The sequence below is a fragment of the Ovis canadensis genome, chromosome 6 (assembly GCF_042477335.2).
Source record: "Ovis canadensis isolate MfBH-ARS-UI-01 breed Bighorn chromosome 6, ARS-UI_OviCan_v2, whole genome shotgun sequence".
NCBI classification, from domain to species: domain Eukaryota; kingdom Metazoa; phylum Chordata; class Mammalia; order Artiodactyla; family Bovidae; genus Ovis; species Ovis canadensis.
In genome coordinates this window covers 132,321,059-132,338,706 of record NC_091250.1, presented here as the reverse complement: position 1 = coordinate 132,338,706, position 17,648 = coordinate 132,321,059, and the positions used below count along the sequence as shown (strand labels likewise).

Here is a 17,648-nt window from a genome sequence, read left to right as displayed (position 1 = left end):
CGTGTCAGTGTTAATTTCGTTTACTTAGTTTGGTATAAAATCATTGACTCACATTTTCCTATTTTGTGTATCTTAAATACATAATTCATTTTCTTGGAATTTGAAGACAGTATTTCTGTATAAGTTGCTTGATTTCTTTCCTTGATGGTTGACTTTTTTTTTTCTTTAGAGTCCAGAAATTTTGCCAGAATATGTCTTGGTATTGATGCTTCTTGATCACTTTTCTTGATAATGAGCCCGTCCGTTCCAAATCTGTGTTGTTTTCAGAGTGTTTTCTTGAGTTAGTTTTTAATACTTGTTCACTTGCTTTTGTTTCCTAGTATACCCATTGAATTTCGTTTGTTGGATTTTCTTTGTCGTAACTGTCACTTTTTTTCAGGTCTTTTTTTTTTTTTTTATTACTTTCTTCATTTCTTTATGATTTAAAAAGTTTTTCTTCTTTCTCACCTTTATGCTCCTTTTTAGTATTTATTTTTTAAAGTGTTTTTCATTTACATCTAATTATGTTTACATTCCATCCCTCATTTCTGAATTTTTCCAATTATATTAAAATTTTTTCATACCTTCCCTAGTGGCTCAGATGGTAAAGAATCTGCTTGCAATGCAGGAGACCTGGATTTGATCCCTGGGTTGGAAAGGTCCCTAGGAGAAGGGGATGGCAACTCAACTCCAGTATTCTTGCCTGGGAAATCCCATTAACAGAGGAGCCTGGTGGACTACAGTTGAAGGGTTGCAAAGAGTCAGACACGACTGAGCAACTAATGCTTTCACTTTCATTATTAATGCTTTTATTTTTCATGAAATAATAGGTTATAGTTTCCATTTGTTTTGTGGTCATTTCTTTCTTGTGGAATATGATTTTGTTCCTTTTTATTTTAATAGTTTTTGTGTGGTATTTGATCATGATGTTTTTCTGTTTATTTTTACATGAATTTAATTTTCCTGGAGGGCTCTGGTTCAGGAATCCTGACTCTACGGCTCCCTCTTCAGCTGTTTTTGTGAAGTGCTAAACTATGGCGGTGCTGAAGCGTTCAACCCTCCTTTCTATCTGGGTCTTTTCTTTTGTTTTCTCTTCTCACTCCCATACTCCCCTCCCCTTTAGAGAGTCCTGTGCAAGTCACTTTGGGTTCCAGTTTCCACAGATTATTTTCTCTGTACTTTTGCTTGAGATAGTTCATAATTCATCGATTCAGTTCAGTTCACTTCAGTCGCTCAGTCGTGTCTCTTTGTGACCCCATGAATCGCAGCACGCCAGGCCTCCCTGTCCATCACCAGCTCCCGAAGTTCACTTAGACTCACGTCCATCGAGTCCGTGATGCCATCCAGCCATCTCGTCCTCTGTCGTCCCCTTCTCCTCCTGCCCCCAGTCCCTCCCAGCATCAGAGTCTTTTCCAATGAGTCAACTCTTCGCATGAGGTGGCCAAAGTACTGGAGTTTCAGCTTCAGCATCATTCCCTCCAAAGAAATCCCAGGGCTGATCTCCTTCAGAATGGACTAGATGGATCTCCTTGTGGTCCAAGGGACTCTCAAGAGTCTTCTCCAACACCACAGTTCAAAAGCATCAATTCTTTGGTGTTAAGCTTTCTTCACAGTCCAACTCTCACATCCATACATGACCACAGGAAAAACCATAGCCTTGACTAGACGGACCTTAGTCGGCAAAGTAATGTCTCTGCTTTTGAATATGCTATCTGGGTTGGTCATAACTTTCCTCCCAAGGAGTAAGTGTCTTTTAATTTCATGGCTGCCGTCACCATCTGCAGGGATTTTGGAGCCCCCTAAAAATAAAGTCTGACACTGTTTCCGCATGTATTTCCCATGAAGTGGTGGGACCAGATGCCACGATCTTCGTTTTCTGAATGTTGAGCTTTAAGCCAGCTTTTTCACTCTCCTCTTTCACTTTCATCAAGAGGCTTTTTAGTTCCTCTTCACTTTCTGCCGTAAGGGTGGTGTCATCTGCACATCTGAGGTTATTGATATTTCTCCCAGCAATCTTGATTCCAGCTTGTGTTTCTTCCACTCCAGCGTTTCTCATGATGTACTCTGCATAGAAGTTAAATAAGCAAGGTGACAATATATAGCCTTGACGTACTCCTTTTTCTATTTGGAACCAGTCTGTTGTTCTATGTCCACTTCTAACTGTTGCTTCCTGACCTGCATACAGATTTCTCAAGAGGCAGGTCAGGTGGTCTGGTATTCCCATCTCTCTCAGAATTTTCCAGTTTATTGTGATCCACACAATCAAAGGCTTTGGCATAGTCAGCAAAGCAGAAATAAATGTATTTCTGGAACTCTCTTGCTTTTTTTGATGATCCAGTGGATGTTGGCAATTTGATCTCTCGTTCCTCTGCCTTTTCTAAAACCAGCTTGAACATCAGGGAGTTCACGGTTCACATATTGCTGAAGCCTGGCTTGGAGAATTTTGAGCATTACTTTACTAGCATATGAGATTAGTGCAATTGTGCGGTAGTTTGAGCATCTTTTGCATTGCCTTTCTTTGGAATTGGAATGAAAACTGACCTTTTCCAGTCCTGTGGCCACTGCTGAGTTTTCCAAATTTGCTGGCATATTGAGTGCAGCACTTTCACAGCATCCTGAAAGATGATGGTGTGAGTGATCACATCATCGTGATTATCCGGGTCGTGAAGATCTTTTTTGTACAGTTCTTCTGTGTATTCTTGCCACCTCTTCTTAATATCTTCTGCATAATTCATAATTAAAATCAAATCAGCAGTATATAACAGGGAAAATCCCCTGGAGGAGGGCATGGAAACCCATTCCAGTATTCTTGCCCGGAGAATCCCATGAACAGAGGAGCCTGGTAGACTGCAGTTCGTAGGGTTGCAGAGAGTTAGACATGACTGCGTCGACTTAGCAGACAGTTTATAACAGGGATAACTATGTCATGACCAAGCATGATCATGCAGTCAGATACTTTCTGTTTCTTCCTCTCCAGTGTGTGTTTTTGTGTATTTTCTTCATTCTTGCCTAATTTCACTAGTTAGAATCCCTAGTATGGTATTCATTAAGAGTACAGGAGTATACATACATCCTTGCATTGTTCTGATCTTAGGAGTGAACATTGTCATCATTTTGTTTGATATTTTTAATAGTTTTTTTGTATATGTCCTTTATCTAATTAAGGTTATTCCCTTCTATGCCTAAATTGTTAAGAGATTTTATACCAAATGAATGTTGAATTTTGCAAAATGCTTTTTCTGCATCTGTTCAAGTGATCCCATGATTTTTCTATTTTAGTTTAACATGGTGATTATATTGGTCGGTTTGTGAATACTGAGCCAGTCTTTCTCTCTGGGATAAACTCCCTAAGTTATGAGGTGTGACTCTTTCCATGTGTGTGTCTGTGTGTGTGCTCAGTTGTGTCTGGCTCTTTGTGGCCCCATGGACTGTAGCTCGACAGACTCCTTTGTCCATAGAATTTGTGTAGAATCCTCTGGAAGAATTTGTACAGAATTGATATTGTTTCTTCCTTAAATGAGCAATAGAATTAACACCACAGTCATCTAGGCCCAGAGTTTTCCCTAGGGGAATGTTTTTTCCTGCAAATTCAGTGTACCAAATAGGGCTGTTCAGTATGTCAATTTCTTCCAGAGTGAACTTTAAAACCTTTTGTCGTTCAAGGAATTTGTCTGTTTCATCTAAGTTTAAAAAGCTGCTGTCATAGATGTTGGTGCCGTCCTTTCACTGCCTGTGGGACATGCAGTGAGACTCCCTCTTGCTTGTTCATATTGGCAATTTCTGTCTTTCTATGTTTTGTTGATGAGTCTGGGCTGGAAATGTATTTTATTTCCTTTTGTTTTTAATTTTGTTATTTTTTAACCTTCTCAGGATTAAATAAGTTATTCTCAGTGTTTTTGTTTGATTCCCACCTGCTTGATCTTTGTTGCTCTTTTTTTCTTTTTGGGCTTAATTTGCAGTTTTATAAGGTAGAAACCTAGATCATTTTTAAAAAACCCTTCTAATCTATATATTTAATAGTGTAAATTTCCTCCTAAGTATTCCTTTACTGCATCTCACAAATTGGCTACTTTTTTGTTACTTATTTCTACCCTAACTTTTGTATTAATTTTGGGGAACATAGCGTTTATAAAATAGTCCTGGACATTTTCAAGACTTACCTCCTGACCCTTTGTGGGAGGATTAGTATCTCAACGGTCTGAGTTACATTTGACAAGAAACGTTAAGTTTTTGAATCTTTTTTTTTTTTCTTTTATATTTCAGGTCTTGGTATGGTGACTCCTGTGAATGACCTTAGAGGGTCTGATTCTATTGCCTATGACAAAGGGGAGAAGTTGCTGCGGTGTAAACTGGCAGCGTTTTATAGACTAGCGGATCTCTTTGGATGGTCTCAGCTCATCTACAATCATATCACAGTGAGTACTGAGTGGGGCGTAACCAAACGAGAATGGAGCACTGTGTGTCTGCACCACCTCTCTTCATTGAGAGGAGAGGGACTCTGGCTGAGCCAAAGGAAGTCTTGGGATACCTTCTTTCTGACTCCTGACTGCACCATGTAATAATCGGAGATTTAGCCAGTTTGAATTAAAAGTTATGAGGACAGTAGTTCTTTAAAACTCTTTTCTTGATGAAAACCTAATAAATGAGTGGTAGCCAAATTAAGGCAGTTCCTAAAGTTCTCTTTAAAGTTGCACCGTGAAGAAGGCTGAATGCCGGAGCACTGGTGCCTTTGAACTGTGGTGTTGGAGAAGGCTCTTGAGAGTCCCTTGGACTGCAAGGAGATCCCACTAGTCCATCCTATAGGTCAGTCCTGAATACTCACTGGAAGGACTGATGGCTGAAACTAAAGCTCTGACACTTTGGCCACCTGATGTGAAGAGCCAACTCATTGGAAAAGACCTTGATCCTGGGAAGGATTGAAGGCGGGAGGAGAAGAGGGCAGCAGAGGATGAGGTGGTTGGATGGCATCACCGACTCAATGGATGTGAGTTTGAGCAGACTCCAGGAGATAGTGAAAGGCAGGGAACCCTGGCGTGCTGCAGTCCGTGGGGTCGCAAAGAGTCGGACACAAGTTAGTGACTTACGGCAACAACAGAAAGTTCTTCTTATGACTAAAATGCCAAGAATGAAGGTATTTTCTTTCCTACTTTGACCAAAGCCTTCTGTCTTTCATACTTATTTCTTCAACTATCCCAGTTAGCCATTTATCAACATCATTAGGGCCTCTTGTTTTCTTCAGTTCATTCTTGCAGTGAGTTTTTACTGGGCATCTGCTAGAACTCTTTATTGCTCTGTACTGGGCATGATTCTGACTCTGGGCTTGTGTCAGTAAAGGAGACAGGTACTGCCTTTCTGGGGTTTTCCTTCTGTATCTCAGCCCACCACCCATGTTCTCTCCGTTATGTCCATCCAGCCTGGATTTCAGGGTCCATCATTTCAGTAATACTCTTTGCCAACACTGTGTTATTCCTCCCTGTACCTGAGAAGCCAGATCCGGTTGTGCTGAGAGCCTCAAAACAGAGCCTGCTGGCTTTCTCCATAGATTTACAACCTCAGGCTCAAGTAGACCCACACTGCTGTCTGACAACTGTTGGACATTTCTCTTACAAGCTCACTAAGATTTCTCCACTGTCTTTTCCTTTGTTCAAAACTCCTGACCCCTCCACCCCACAAGTGACCATGTCATCTTGCCAAGAAAACGGCACCTCGTTCCTGATGTTTGTGCCCATTTTATACTCCTGTCCACCTGCTGCAGTGTTCCGACTCCTACCTACAGGTCAGACTTCGTTTCCTGGATTGGAATTCCATCACTTCCTACTTTTTTAAGATCGTAATGCATTATCAAAGAGGAGAGTGAAAAAGCTGGCTTAAAACTCAGCATTCAGAAAACTAAGATCATGGCATCCAGTCCCACCACTTCATGGCAAATAGATGGGGGAACAGTGGAAACAGTGAAAGACTTTATTTTCTTGGGCTTCAAAATCACTGCACATGGGGACTGCAGCCATGAAATTAACAGATGCTCGCTCTTTGGAAGAAAAGCTATGACAAACCTAGACAGCATGTTAAAAAGCAGAGACATTACTTTGCCAACAAAGGTCCGTATGATCAATGCTATGGTTTTTCCAGTAGTCACGTATGGATGTGAGAGCTGGACTGTAAAGAAAGCTGAGTGCTGAAGAATTGATGCTTTTGAATTGTGGTGTTGGAGAAGACTCTTGAGTTTTTTGGACTCCAAGGAGACCAACCAGTCCATCCTAAAGGAAGTTAGTCCTGAATATTCATTGGAAGGACTGATGCTGAAGCTGAAGCTCTGATACTTTGGCCACCTGATGCGAAGACCTGACTCATTGGAAAAGACCGTGATGCTGCCAGAGGTAGAAGGCAGGAGGAGAAGGGGCCAACAGAGGATGAGATGGCTGGATGGCATCACCGACTCAGTGGACATGGGTTTGAGCAAGCTCTGAGAGTTGGTGATGGACAGCGAAGCCTGGCGTGCTGCAATTGTGGGGTTGCAAAGAGGTGGACAGGACTGAGCTACTAACAGCAGCCATGTATTGTGAGGTTTCTGGCTCTCTCCCGCCCCTCCCTTCTCTTCCCCTTCCCTCCCCTTTCCTCTTTTGTTTTTTGTCTCTCTTGTGGAGGTGATCTCTTTTTTGAACCACTTGATCTCGTCGGTTTTTTATAATTCCTTTCATTGACTGTTTTACATATATATATATTTATTGTGGCAAATGTACCTCACACAGATATAAAAGAAGAAGTTATAGTCCTCTGAGTACTTTTAACTCTTTGAGATAACCAGCATTAACAGCTGTTTAGATTACCCTTTTCTGCATGTTTAAAAAAAGAAATTGAAGTTACCGAAAAATACTTCTTATAGCTTGTGAGCTACAGGATCTTTAAGAAAGAAGGTGTTTGTTTTTCTAACTATTTATGGAATCCATTTTTTGATTTCAAAGTCTAGGTATTTTCATACACAGATTTAAGAGAAAAGACATACTAACAGTATAACCAAATGCGCTCAGAGGTCATTGTGACCTTTCTCTGAAAGAGGGCAATAGAGATTTCCTGCTAAAGGGATTTAAAAGTGCTAACAGGTGTTAGAGGATTGGGGATGATTGTCTGAATTACATTGCTATCTTAAGATTGCTTTGGATTTAGAGAAGCTTTCAGTGGGGTGGTGGGGGTTGTCAAAACCAGGATGGCGCAGCTGGGCTGCCTCTCTTGCTGGCACTAGCTGATGGCAGGGCCTTCCTGCCCCTAAACGCCTCTTGGTGTCAGTGGAGTTGGGTCTACCTCCATGCATTCCATGCAATGTGTTAACCGTCTGAGGTGGGCAGCTTCAGGGGTGGGAGCGGAAACAGAGTCAGGCATATCTGGTTTTGAGTGAAAGACGTTAACTCTCATTCCTTGTGCACAGAGAAGGGGTATTAACTGTGGGGAGACATGAAGTGAGGCCAGTGCTGGTCCACTGGGGACTAGAAAACTTTCTTTGAAATGTCTTTTTTTTTTTTTTTCATTCTGGGGCTTAGTGTATAGCACTTTCTCCTTTTTGTTTGCAATTCAGAAAATTGTATGTTTTAAGCTTTTTCCATTAAAATGTGTAGATCTGTTGAATGCACTCTTGGAAAAATATGGTTAGGAAAGAAGTCAAAGAAGAAAACATGAGGAATTCACTGGTGGTCCAGTGGTTAAGAATCCTCCTTTCAATGCAGGGGATGCAAGTTCAATCCCTGGTTGGGGAACTCAGATCCCACATGCTACAGGGCAGCTGAGCCCAGACACTGCAACCTGAGAGCCTGCACGCTGCGATTAAGAGAAGCCTGTGTGCTGCACAGCCACCATTGTTTTAAAAAGGAAGAAAACGTTATATCTGGGTCTTAATATCCTGCAGGCGGTGGGAAATGGCTGAGTTATTATTAAACATCAGTTTGAGAGACTGTCACATATCATGAAAAACAATCACAAAGACCACGTGACAACATGAGGATCATTGTGAAAGTATAGAACGCAGACTGCTCATAGCTGGATGAATTGTGTATGTGCACACACACAAACAGGAAGGGAGTGAGTACAGCTGGCTGTGTAGTGTTTTTGTTAATGTGGAACCTGACATCATGCTTCTAAAGTTTATGTGTAGGGCAAAGGCTTAGAATAGACTAGGCACTCCTGAAGTACGAGGTAACGTGGTATTTTTTCCTATCAAGTGTCAAACTTATGATAATTAAAATAGTGTTCTTTAGAGAAGGGAAGAAACATGTATCAGTGAGACAGAACCCAGAACTGAATCTGCCTCTATTGAAAGCAGATACATAAGAGTTGGCATTGCAGATCGGCACGGGAATGATAGACCAGGCTATGATTGGTGCTGGCACAACTGGATTGAAAGATCAGAGTTGGAAAGTTGTATTGGATTTTTCCCTTATACATTATAGACTCAGCAAGCAGTTCCAGTGATTTAAGGATTACATGTGAAAATAATACTTTAATAATTTTGTTGTTCAGTAGCTTAGCCATGTCCAACTTCTTGCGACCCCATGGACTTCAGCATACCAGGTTAGGATCAATATAAATGAAAAAAATTGACTTTAACCTCTGACCGAAGGAAAGTTGTCTTACGACAACAAGGCACTTATCATAAAAGAAAAGATGGATAAATTTGACTGTTAAACAGATTTCTTGTCATTAAAAGACACCATGAAAAGAATGAAAATAAAAGGTTACAGTCTAGACTATTTTGCCTCACGGGTGCTGGTGGTTGTCGATTGCTTGGTCGTGTCCAGCTCTCTGTGACCCCATGGCCACAGCACACCAGGCCTCCCTGTCCATCACCAGCTCCCAGAGCTTGCTCAAACTCATGTCCAGTGAGTCGGTGATGCCATCCAACCATCTCATCCTCTCTTGTCCCCTTCTCCGTCTGCCTTCAGTCTTTCCCACCCTCAGGGTCTTTTCCAATGAGGCAGGTTTTCACTTCAGCTGGCCAAAGTATTGGAGCTTCAGCTTCAGCATCAGTCCTTCCAATGCATGAATATTCAGGGTTGGTTTCCATTAGGCTTTACTGATTGGAGGTCCTTGCAGTCCAAGGGACTCTCAAGCGTCTTCTCCAACACCACAGTTCAAAAACATCAATTCTTTAGTGCTCAGCCTTCTTTATGGTTCAGCTCTCACATCCATACATGACTACTGGAAAAACCATAGATTTGACAACATGGACCTTTGTCAGCAAAGCGATGTCTCTGCTTTTTAATGTGCTGTCTAGGTTTCTCATAGCTTTTCTTCCAAGGAGCAAGCGTCTGTTAATTTCATGGCTGCAGTCCCCGTCTCCAGTGATTTTGGAGCCCAAGAAAATAAAATCTTTGCCTGTTTTCATTATTTCCCCAACTATTTGCCATGAAGTGATGGGACAGGTTGCTATGATCTTAGTTTTTTGAATGTTGAATTTTAAGCCAGCTTTTTCACTCTCATCTTTCACTTTCATCAAGAGGCTTTTTGGTTCCTCTTTGCTTTCTGCCGTAAGGGTGGTGTCATCTGCATATCTGAAGTTATTGATACTTCTGCTGGCAATCTTGATTCCAGCTTGTGCTTCATCCAGCTGGGCATTTCGCATGATGTACTCTGCATATAAGCAGAGTGACGGTATACAGCCTTGACATACTCCTTTCCCAATTTGTAACCAGTCTGTTGTCTCATGTCCATTTCTAACTGTTGCTTCTGGACCTGCATATAGGTTTCTAAAGAGGCAAGGAAGATGGTCTGGTATTCCCATCTCTTGAAGAATTTCCCACAGTCTGTTGTGTTGCACACAGTCAAAGGCTTTAGTGTAGTCAGTGAAGCAGAGGTAGATGTTTTTCTGGAATTCTCTTGCTTTTTCTATGATCCAACAGATGTTGGCAATGTGATCTCTGGTTCCTCTGCCTTTTCTAAATACAGTTTGAACATCTGAAAGTTCTCAGTTCATGTACTATTGAAGCCTAGCTTGGGGAATTTTGAGCATTACTTTGCTAGTGTGTGAAATGAGTGCGATTGCGCAGTAGTTTGAACATTTTTTGGCACTGCCTTTTTTTGGGATTGGGATGAAAACTGACCTTTTCCAGTCCTGTGGCCACTGCTGAGTTTTCCAAATTTGCTGGCATATTGAACGCAGCGCTTTAACAACATCAGCTTTTTTGGAGTTGAAGTAGCTCAGATGGAATTCTATCACCTCCACTGACTGGCTTTGTTCATAGTGATATTTCCTAACACCCACTTGACTTTGCACTTGAGGATGTCTGGCTTGAGATGAGTGATCACATTGTCGTGGTTATCTGGGTCATTAAGGTATTTTTTGTATAGTTCTGTGTATTCTTGCTGCCTCTTAATATCTTCTGCTTCTGCCTCATGGGTAGCTAACAAAGAGTTAGCATCCAGACTAGATAAAGAACTGTCAGTAAGAAAAGGGTGTGTGTGTGTGCTAAGTCACTTCACTCTGACTGTCTGTGACCCCATGGACTGTAGCCCCCCGGGGACTGTTTGCAGAGTGAAGGAGGGAGGCAGGCCATTTGAGGACATCGCTGCCGCTGTCTACACAGACCCCACGTGTGCTTCTGTCTGGGCCACTGCGGAAGTCACTGGGCTGGTGAGGAAGTTGACTAAATGCCGTAAGGCCTTTCCAACAACCACTGAATTCCGTCTGTCCGACCCTAGTTAGAATTCTTGGCCCAGGAGTAAATGTATTCCATCCCAGTAGCTTTGCGAAGTCTGTTGAGTCTATTCCCAAATGATTAAAAATGAGACTACATTTCATTAGGACAGGACTCTTTTTCCTCTTGTAGGACAGGACTCATTTTTCTCCTCTCTCAACTACATAACTGGCATCCCACATAAATGCATCATGTGTGACCGAGTTGCTGAAAGAGAGCTGTATTGTGGAGGCAGAACCAGGCCTGAGGAGCGAGGGCACAAAGCATAGAGCCTCCTCATCACGCAGAGCGGAGCCACTTTCTCTCATCTGATTTTCATGACTGTTCACCATCCTCTAGGTTTTGAGTGCTTTAAAAAAAATTTTTTTTTTTTGAGTTTTAAAAAGTAACTCTTGGTTTTCATTATTACACCCTTGAGGAGATCAGCTTTTTACACATGGTACTGGTTTGGTAGTCTATAGGTTTTTCTCCTCATAAGGTTAATTATCGTGAATATGATCAAGGCTCACTTTATGTACCTAGTAAGCTACAACAGCATACTAATAGAAAGCTTTCCAATTACCTCTTAGCTTTGTGATAGGCCCTATAATTAAGTGCAGTCCTGTGTAACACACCTAATGTTCACAGAAAACTTGTAAGTCTATGGACAGGAAGCGATGCAGATAATTTCAATAGGATTTTTGAGCTAATTTGGTAATTCTCCCCACAGACCAGAGTGAGCTCTGAGCAGGAGCATTTCCTCATTGTACCTTTTGGACTTCTCTACAGTGAAGTGACTGCCTCCAGTTTGGTAAGAATGTCCTGGTCTTCTTGTGCATAGACATATAAAATTCAAGAAAGAGGGCAAAGTCTGTTTGTGTGATTAACTCATGGGAAAACTTTTAGTTATTAACGCTTTAAACTTTGTTTTAAATAATTTCTCGTTAGGACAACTTGAAATGCTCATGATATTTGAAGTTTGTTTTCTTACTTCAGGTTAAAGTCAACCTGCAAGGAGACATCGTGGACCGCGGGAGCACTAATCTAGGCGTGAACCAGGCTGGCTTCACGTTGCACTCTGCCATTTACGCTGCACGCCCGGACGTGCGGTGTGTCGTGCACATTCACACGCCAGCCGGTGCCGCGGTGAGTGTGTGCTGCTCTGGCAGAGCCTGCGGTTGCAGGGTGCTTGGGGAGCAGGGCTTCACCTTTCCTCACGTTGCCCTCTCTCGTCGCAGCAAGTCTGTGCCCTTCCTCTCACTGGGTTAGAAGACTTTTCCTACTGTGCGACTTTCTTAAAAGAATGAATGTATATATACGTATTTAAGGGGTCCGTTTACTAACTTCTTTAAACTTCACTTTTTGTGTTTTTATTTTTATCTACCTTACTTTTGGCTGTGCTGGCCTTTGCTGCTGTGTGGGCTTCTCCCTAGTCGCAGTGAGGTGCCGGCATCCCCAGCTGCGGCTCCCAGGCCCTTGAACACAGGCTCAGGAGTTGTGGCTCACGGGCGTAGTTGCCCTGAGGCACGTGGCGTCTTCCTGGATAGAACTCGTGTCTTCAGTATTAGCAGTTGGATTCTTTTCTTTACCGCTGAGTCACCAGGGAAGCCCAGCTATCTAATTTTGAAAAATGTAATAAATCTGAAAATGTCATAAGACTTAACAGAGAATCGGTGTGTTAAAGAGGGGAGTGAGAGAAACTTCCGTGCCTAGGGGGCTGTGTGGGGAGTGCAGAGTGGCAGCAGTGAGTGGAGACTCCTTGTTTGAGAGGAGGAGTGGGAAGAGGAGTCGGGGAGGTGGGTGGTGGATGGAGGACCTGTGGGCTCCTCCCTGTGGAAGGGCTAGTAAGGTATAGGAGACTTGAGTCTGCTTGATGAACTGTGAGAAGAAGCCCAGTATAGGTGGAAAGGTTGAGGCCTAGAGACAAACCCAGCCAGCCGTCCACAGATAATCTGCTCGGAGTCAGCGGAACCTAGGTTGGATCGTGACTCGGGAGGAGTAAGGAGATGGGCAGGGAGGGCCTAGGTGGTCCAGTGGGTGGAACGCCATGTGCTCACCGCTGTCGCCTGGCCTCAGTCCCTGGCTGGGGAGTTGAGACCTTGTGAGCTGTGTGATGTAACTGGTCCAGGCCATTAGAGGAGACTCAGCTCCAGCCCTGAGCTGGCCAGGAGCCTTGCCCATGCTGATGACCAAGTCTGGGCCACCTGACAAAGCCTCAGACCCCTCAGTATGAAAGTACGCTTTCTGGTTGTTAGTACAGCCCTGTGAGAGCCAAACACTCAAGAGCTAGCTGGAATTGGCTTTTTGTCACCAGTTTTGTATTTTAATGACTTTCTGGGTTGGTTTGACAGATGACCTCATTGATTAAGAAATACTGAATTTTACTCTGTCCAGATGTTTTAATGTCATAGATCTTTGCTTGTATGGATGCATGTGAGAATCTGGTTTGTTTGCTTTACTTTGAAGATACATCAAATGTTGGCATCAGTTTATTAGATATCATTCTCCAAGTGATACAGGTCTTCCAACCCAGAAAAATCCATGCTTTTAAAGGAACTGCTAGAGGTACCTTTGAGAATATGGTTGTTACAAATATCTAGCATGTAATTTGTTTTAAAACTTAACAAAGTAACTTTACTTTGTAATGAAATATCTTCTAGAAAAACTGTTAACTGTGAAAGGAATTTTTTGCCTTTTTTGGGGGTGTTGTGTTTTCAGATTAACTTCTCTGTAAGAAATTATTACAGTTATAATTTAAATCTCTGGAGTCTGTCTGTCTAGGTAGAAAGCATTTAAAATTAGCATATTCTAAGGTCAGTTTGGAAAATTTAAGGAAACTCAAGGGCTATATGGACACTTAGATCTTTCGCTTAAATTAATGTAGAGAAATTGTACAGCATACTTACCCTAAACCTTCATACATTTCCTTCTATCTGATTTTCAGGTGTTCTACCACACCTGCGCACTAAGGTGAAAAGTACACAGAAACCTCTCAGCTCTTCAGAAACTTCTCTTTGCAGCACTGCGCCTCACGTAGCGGAAGCCATTGTTTCTCCCGGCAGCAGCTTTGGGACTAATCTTATTAAATCTGAGCTCACTTCTTGTTTATAGTCAGTGTAGGAGAAATCCAGAAAGATGTGAAATTTTTTTGAAGTCTTTCTTGATAGTGGTGGCTTTGATTTTTTTAAAGTATGGATTGGTAATAAGACCCAGAGGTAATCCTAAGGCTCATCTTAATTTCACGGGCCCCTTTATTTCTGAAAGAGCAGTTTGAGGAGCGCGCTTGCCAGTCGTCAGTCTGTGGGCACCCCTGTCTGGTCTGCACTGATGCTGCCGCCTGTTCTCTAGGTCTCTGCGATGAAATGTGGACTCTTGCCCATCTCCCCGGAGGCACTTTCCCTTGGAGAAGTGGCATATCATGATTATCACGGGATTCTGGTCGATGAGGAAGAAAAAATTTTAATTCAGAAAAATTTGGGGCCTAAAAGCAAGGTCAGTAGGCATCTAATCTGGTATTTAAATTATCGAGGGAAGAAGAAAACGTATCTGTCTTCTTGCCTGGTCCCTAGAACTTTCCTGATTCTTCCCTTAGGTTCTTATTCTCCGGAATCACGGTCTTGTGTCTGTTGGAGAGAGTGTTGAGGAGGCCTTCTATTTCATCCACAACCTTGTGGTTGCGTGTGAGATCCAGGTAAGGCGGTGCCCACTCCATGTGGTCTGGTCATTTCTGACTTGATTTTTCAAATACGTAAGTCACTACCATTTATGGAGGGCTAGCATATATTGGCCCTGATATCAGGTGCTTATTTATGTGGTTATGGGTCATTTCATTTGAACCCAGGCACTTGTTTTGAAAAGTAGGTGCAGGGAGTAGAGCTTAGGCCGCAGTCTCGCAGCTCTGGGTGCTGCTCGTGCCAGGTCTGCTGAGCTCCCCGCTCTCACATTCCTCATTGTTACCCGGCTTACGTCTGTGCAGTTACCCCGACTTATGTCTGTGTAATAGCAGCCGCCAGTCTCCTTTATATGACCTTGGAAGGGGCTTTGTTTTCCCATTTATTCTTCAAGTATGAGTGACCAATATTTTTTTCATGCTGAAGACAAATTTCTAAAAATAGTCTTGTGATTTATCTGTTGCTTCCATCTCGCGTTTTTTATTCTTGCAGTGATTTGGTCTTTTGACACCTCCCTTTCTATTGAAGGGATCTCTCAGAGTCATCTGACCTGCTTGATCAGTAAGGAACTCCAACTGTTGTGTTTGCTTGTTTTGGAAAAGGTTCGAACTCTGGCGAGTGCGGGAGGGCCGGACAATGTAGTCCTCCTGGACCCCGGGAAGTACAGAGCCAAGTCCCGGGCCCCGGGGTCCCCGGCGGGGGAAGGCAGCGGGTCACCGCCCAAGTGGCAGATTGGAGAGCAGGAGTTTGAAGCCCTCATGCGGATGCTGGACAATCTGGTAAGAGTGCTTCCATCCTAAGAGCACAGATGTTGGTGTTTTCACAGCTAGTGAAATGGTTTTATGAAATCACTATTTTCAGGCAGTGTCAGAATGCTTTCAGTCTCCAGAACCATGAACATGTACCAGGGTAGTTTAAGTTCTCAGCTAAATTGTGATTGAATACACAGGTGAGGGTTTCTTGTCTCCTTCGGTTTTTAAAGATAGCATTATTTGGACTGTGTGGGCTTAGTAGCACAGAGGATAGTGTGCTTAGCTGAGTAACTGAGTCCTCGAGTAGCGGGGTCAGCTCAGGACCCGTCCGCCCAAAAGCAAGCTGTGCAGGGGGCCTTTCTGCATCAGTCAGTCAGCCGAGCGTCTTGTTTGTTATAACAGTAAATTCTAGCCACGCGGGCCCTGTCTGCTGTGTCTCACATACTTCGCTGCTGGTCTCTCGCGTGGGAGGCCCTTTGCTGCCTCCTGCAGGGACAGGGAGCCCAGTGTGGTACAGAGCGTGACCATGGGGCACTCAGCTTAATAGGCATGTTAAAGTAGTCTGTGGCAGGATGCGGCCTGTCTGGTTGCAGTGAGGATCATACAGGAGAGGTGTGTAGAGGGTAACCCTTGAGAGTGACCTCAAAGAAGAGGTCAAAGCGTGACAGCTTATGCTGGGAAATGGGAGGCAGCTGTAACATGGCCATGGGCACGACTGGAGACCCAGCCGCAGGCATGACGGGCAGCCTGGCCGAGGGGCCGGAACCGTGCCTTTCTGGTCCGTCTCTGATCTCACCAGTCGGTTTAAATGTTAGGGTCAAAGCAACCTCAGTAAAGGCAAGTGGCTCGGTGCTGGGCCTTCTCCTGCTGCAGCGTCACATCTCTGAGATAGGGTTCAGGAGTCCGTCCTGCGGCCACATGGACGAGTAGTGGGTGTGTGGACCAGAGAAGCCATCAAAAGGGCTGGTGCCGGCTTCACATGAGTCCCCACTATTCGACCAGGTCTTGGTGGGGATGGGTGGCTTCACGAGGCAGGAATTTTCACTCTTCTGAAGAGAAGAGCTCATGGGTCTGGTTCAGCGTGTGCTAAGTGTCCTCAGAAGGTTCTTCTCCCTTAAGTTCTCTGGCTTAGGGGAATGTTGCTGTAGAGAGAGAGCTGGGAGTGAACGGCTAAGCAGTGATGACGTCGTGGGCGTGGCTGAGGAGGGTGGTGAGTGGAGAGCAGACTCTCCTAACTGCTGAGCTCTTTTGCTCAGGGAGGGTGGGCTGCACTGACTGACTGTCTACTCTAGCCGTGAGCGGGGACACAGTCTTGCCCTCGGGAGTTCATGGCCTTGTCGGGAAATGCAGCCCAGCACCTCGACGTGTGCCTGACGGAGCACAGTGGCAGCTGCAGGGACAGAGATCGGGCTTGAGCCAGGACTGGGCATGGAGACAGGAACGGAATCAAGCTCATGGAGACGATCAGTGGAAGTGGCAGGCCAGGGGAGTGCAGTCTCAGGAAAGTCACCCAGAGCAGGCTGAGAGTGGGGACGGTGACCCTGGCATCTGACCCGGAGGCCGGCACTGGAGGGGCCGGGCAAAGCAAGGGTCGTGGGGCCCCAGTCCCACTGTGCCTTCTGCTCTCCCTTGGGCAGACACTTTGACCTTTCCCTGCTGTTACACCTGCAAGCCAAGTGGGAATGGGAGGGAGGAGTAAAAAGCAAGAGAACACCAGCCTGCCACATCTTTTGCACTTAGTACATTCCAGAAGAGAGAATTAGAGTTGGTAACTCTAATTTGGGAGGGAGATAAAGGATGAAAGAAGATAAGCGAGATTACATCAAGGGTATTTTATTCGGTGCCCTTAATGTGCACAGGTTATTCTTAATATTAGAAGGCTCTGTGGTTTATGAGAAATAAACTTGGACAGCAATCACTGATTGTAGTCTGTGTTTTAATTTAGCATTCTGATCAACTGTGTATGTTTGCTGATAATTCAGTCAGTAGAGAATAGTTGAAGATTCTCACACTGTAAGAAATATTTCATATGATAGTCATAAATGCTTCTGGCATATACAGAAGAAATGCTCACTTGTTACCCAAAAAATCAAGATAGAATTCCAGCTTCTCAAAAGAAGGAATAAAGCCAATTTTTAACATATAGTAGGTCTGAGGTCTGAGTTTTGCTCTGATTTTGGTCTGGCATTTAAAGAGGAAGAATAAAGAAAAAAACCCATACCCCCTCAGAATAAAAGTTCGTGACGTCCTGGATGGTTTATTTGGAATTCGTGAAGATTACTCAAGAGCCCTGACTTTCAGCAAGAGGAAACCTGATTGAATTAAGAACTGTATTTTTCAGAAGACAGTCTTTTGTAGCTGAGTTGTTACTTTTTATTATTCTTCAACAAAGCATGTTTGTAAATGGGGAAAAAGTGTGTTAAAAAGGGAAGACATTTACCTGTCTTCCTGAGTGCAGTTACAAAACAAAAGTAAACAACAGCCAACTCCACTCAGGGGTCATTACTACCGTTTTTTGACTGTTTTAAGGGAATGGTTGGTAATAAAGGTGGCCTCCAACGAGGAGGATCACCCAGAGGGAAAGG

At 43.7% G+C, this 17,648-nt stretch overlaps 1 protein-coding gene across 27 annotated transcripts in view; it reads left to right on the top strand.

The window, feature by feature from the left end:
- The window catches only part of ADD1 (adducin 1), a 91,043-nt gene that overhangs the window by 55,945 nt on the left and 17,450 nt on the right, over nucleotides 1-17,648 (top strand). For all 27 annotated transcript variants that reach the window (XM_069594856.1, XM_069594852.1, XM_069594869.1 and 24 more), the window contains exons 4-9: nucleotides 4,243-4,394; nucleotides 11,371-11,451; nucleotides 11,637-11,786; nucleotides 13,989-14,132; nucleotides 14,233-14,331; nucleotides 14,914-15,090. In XM_069594856.1, the coding sequence (XP_069450957.1) occupies nucleotides 4,243-4,394; nucleotides 11,371-11,451; nucleotides 11,637-11,786; nucleotides 13,989-14,132; nucleotides 14,233-14,331; nucleotides 14,914-15,090 (803 nt within the window). The remainder of the gene's footprint in view (nucleotides 1-4,242; nucleotides 4,395-11,370; nucleotides 11,452-11,636; nucleotides 11,787-13,988; nucleotides 14,133-14,232; nucleotides 14,332-14,913; nucleotides 15,091-17,648) is intronic.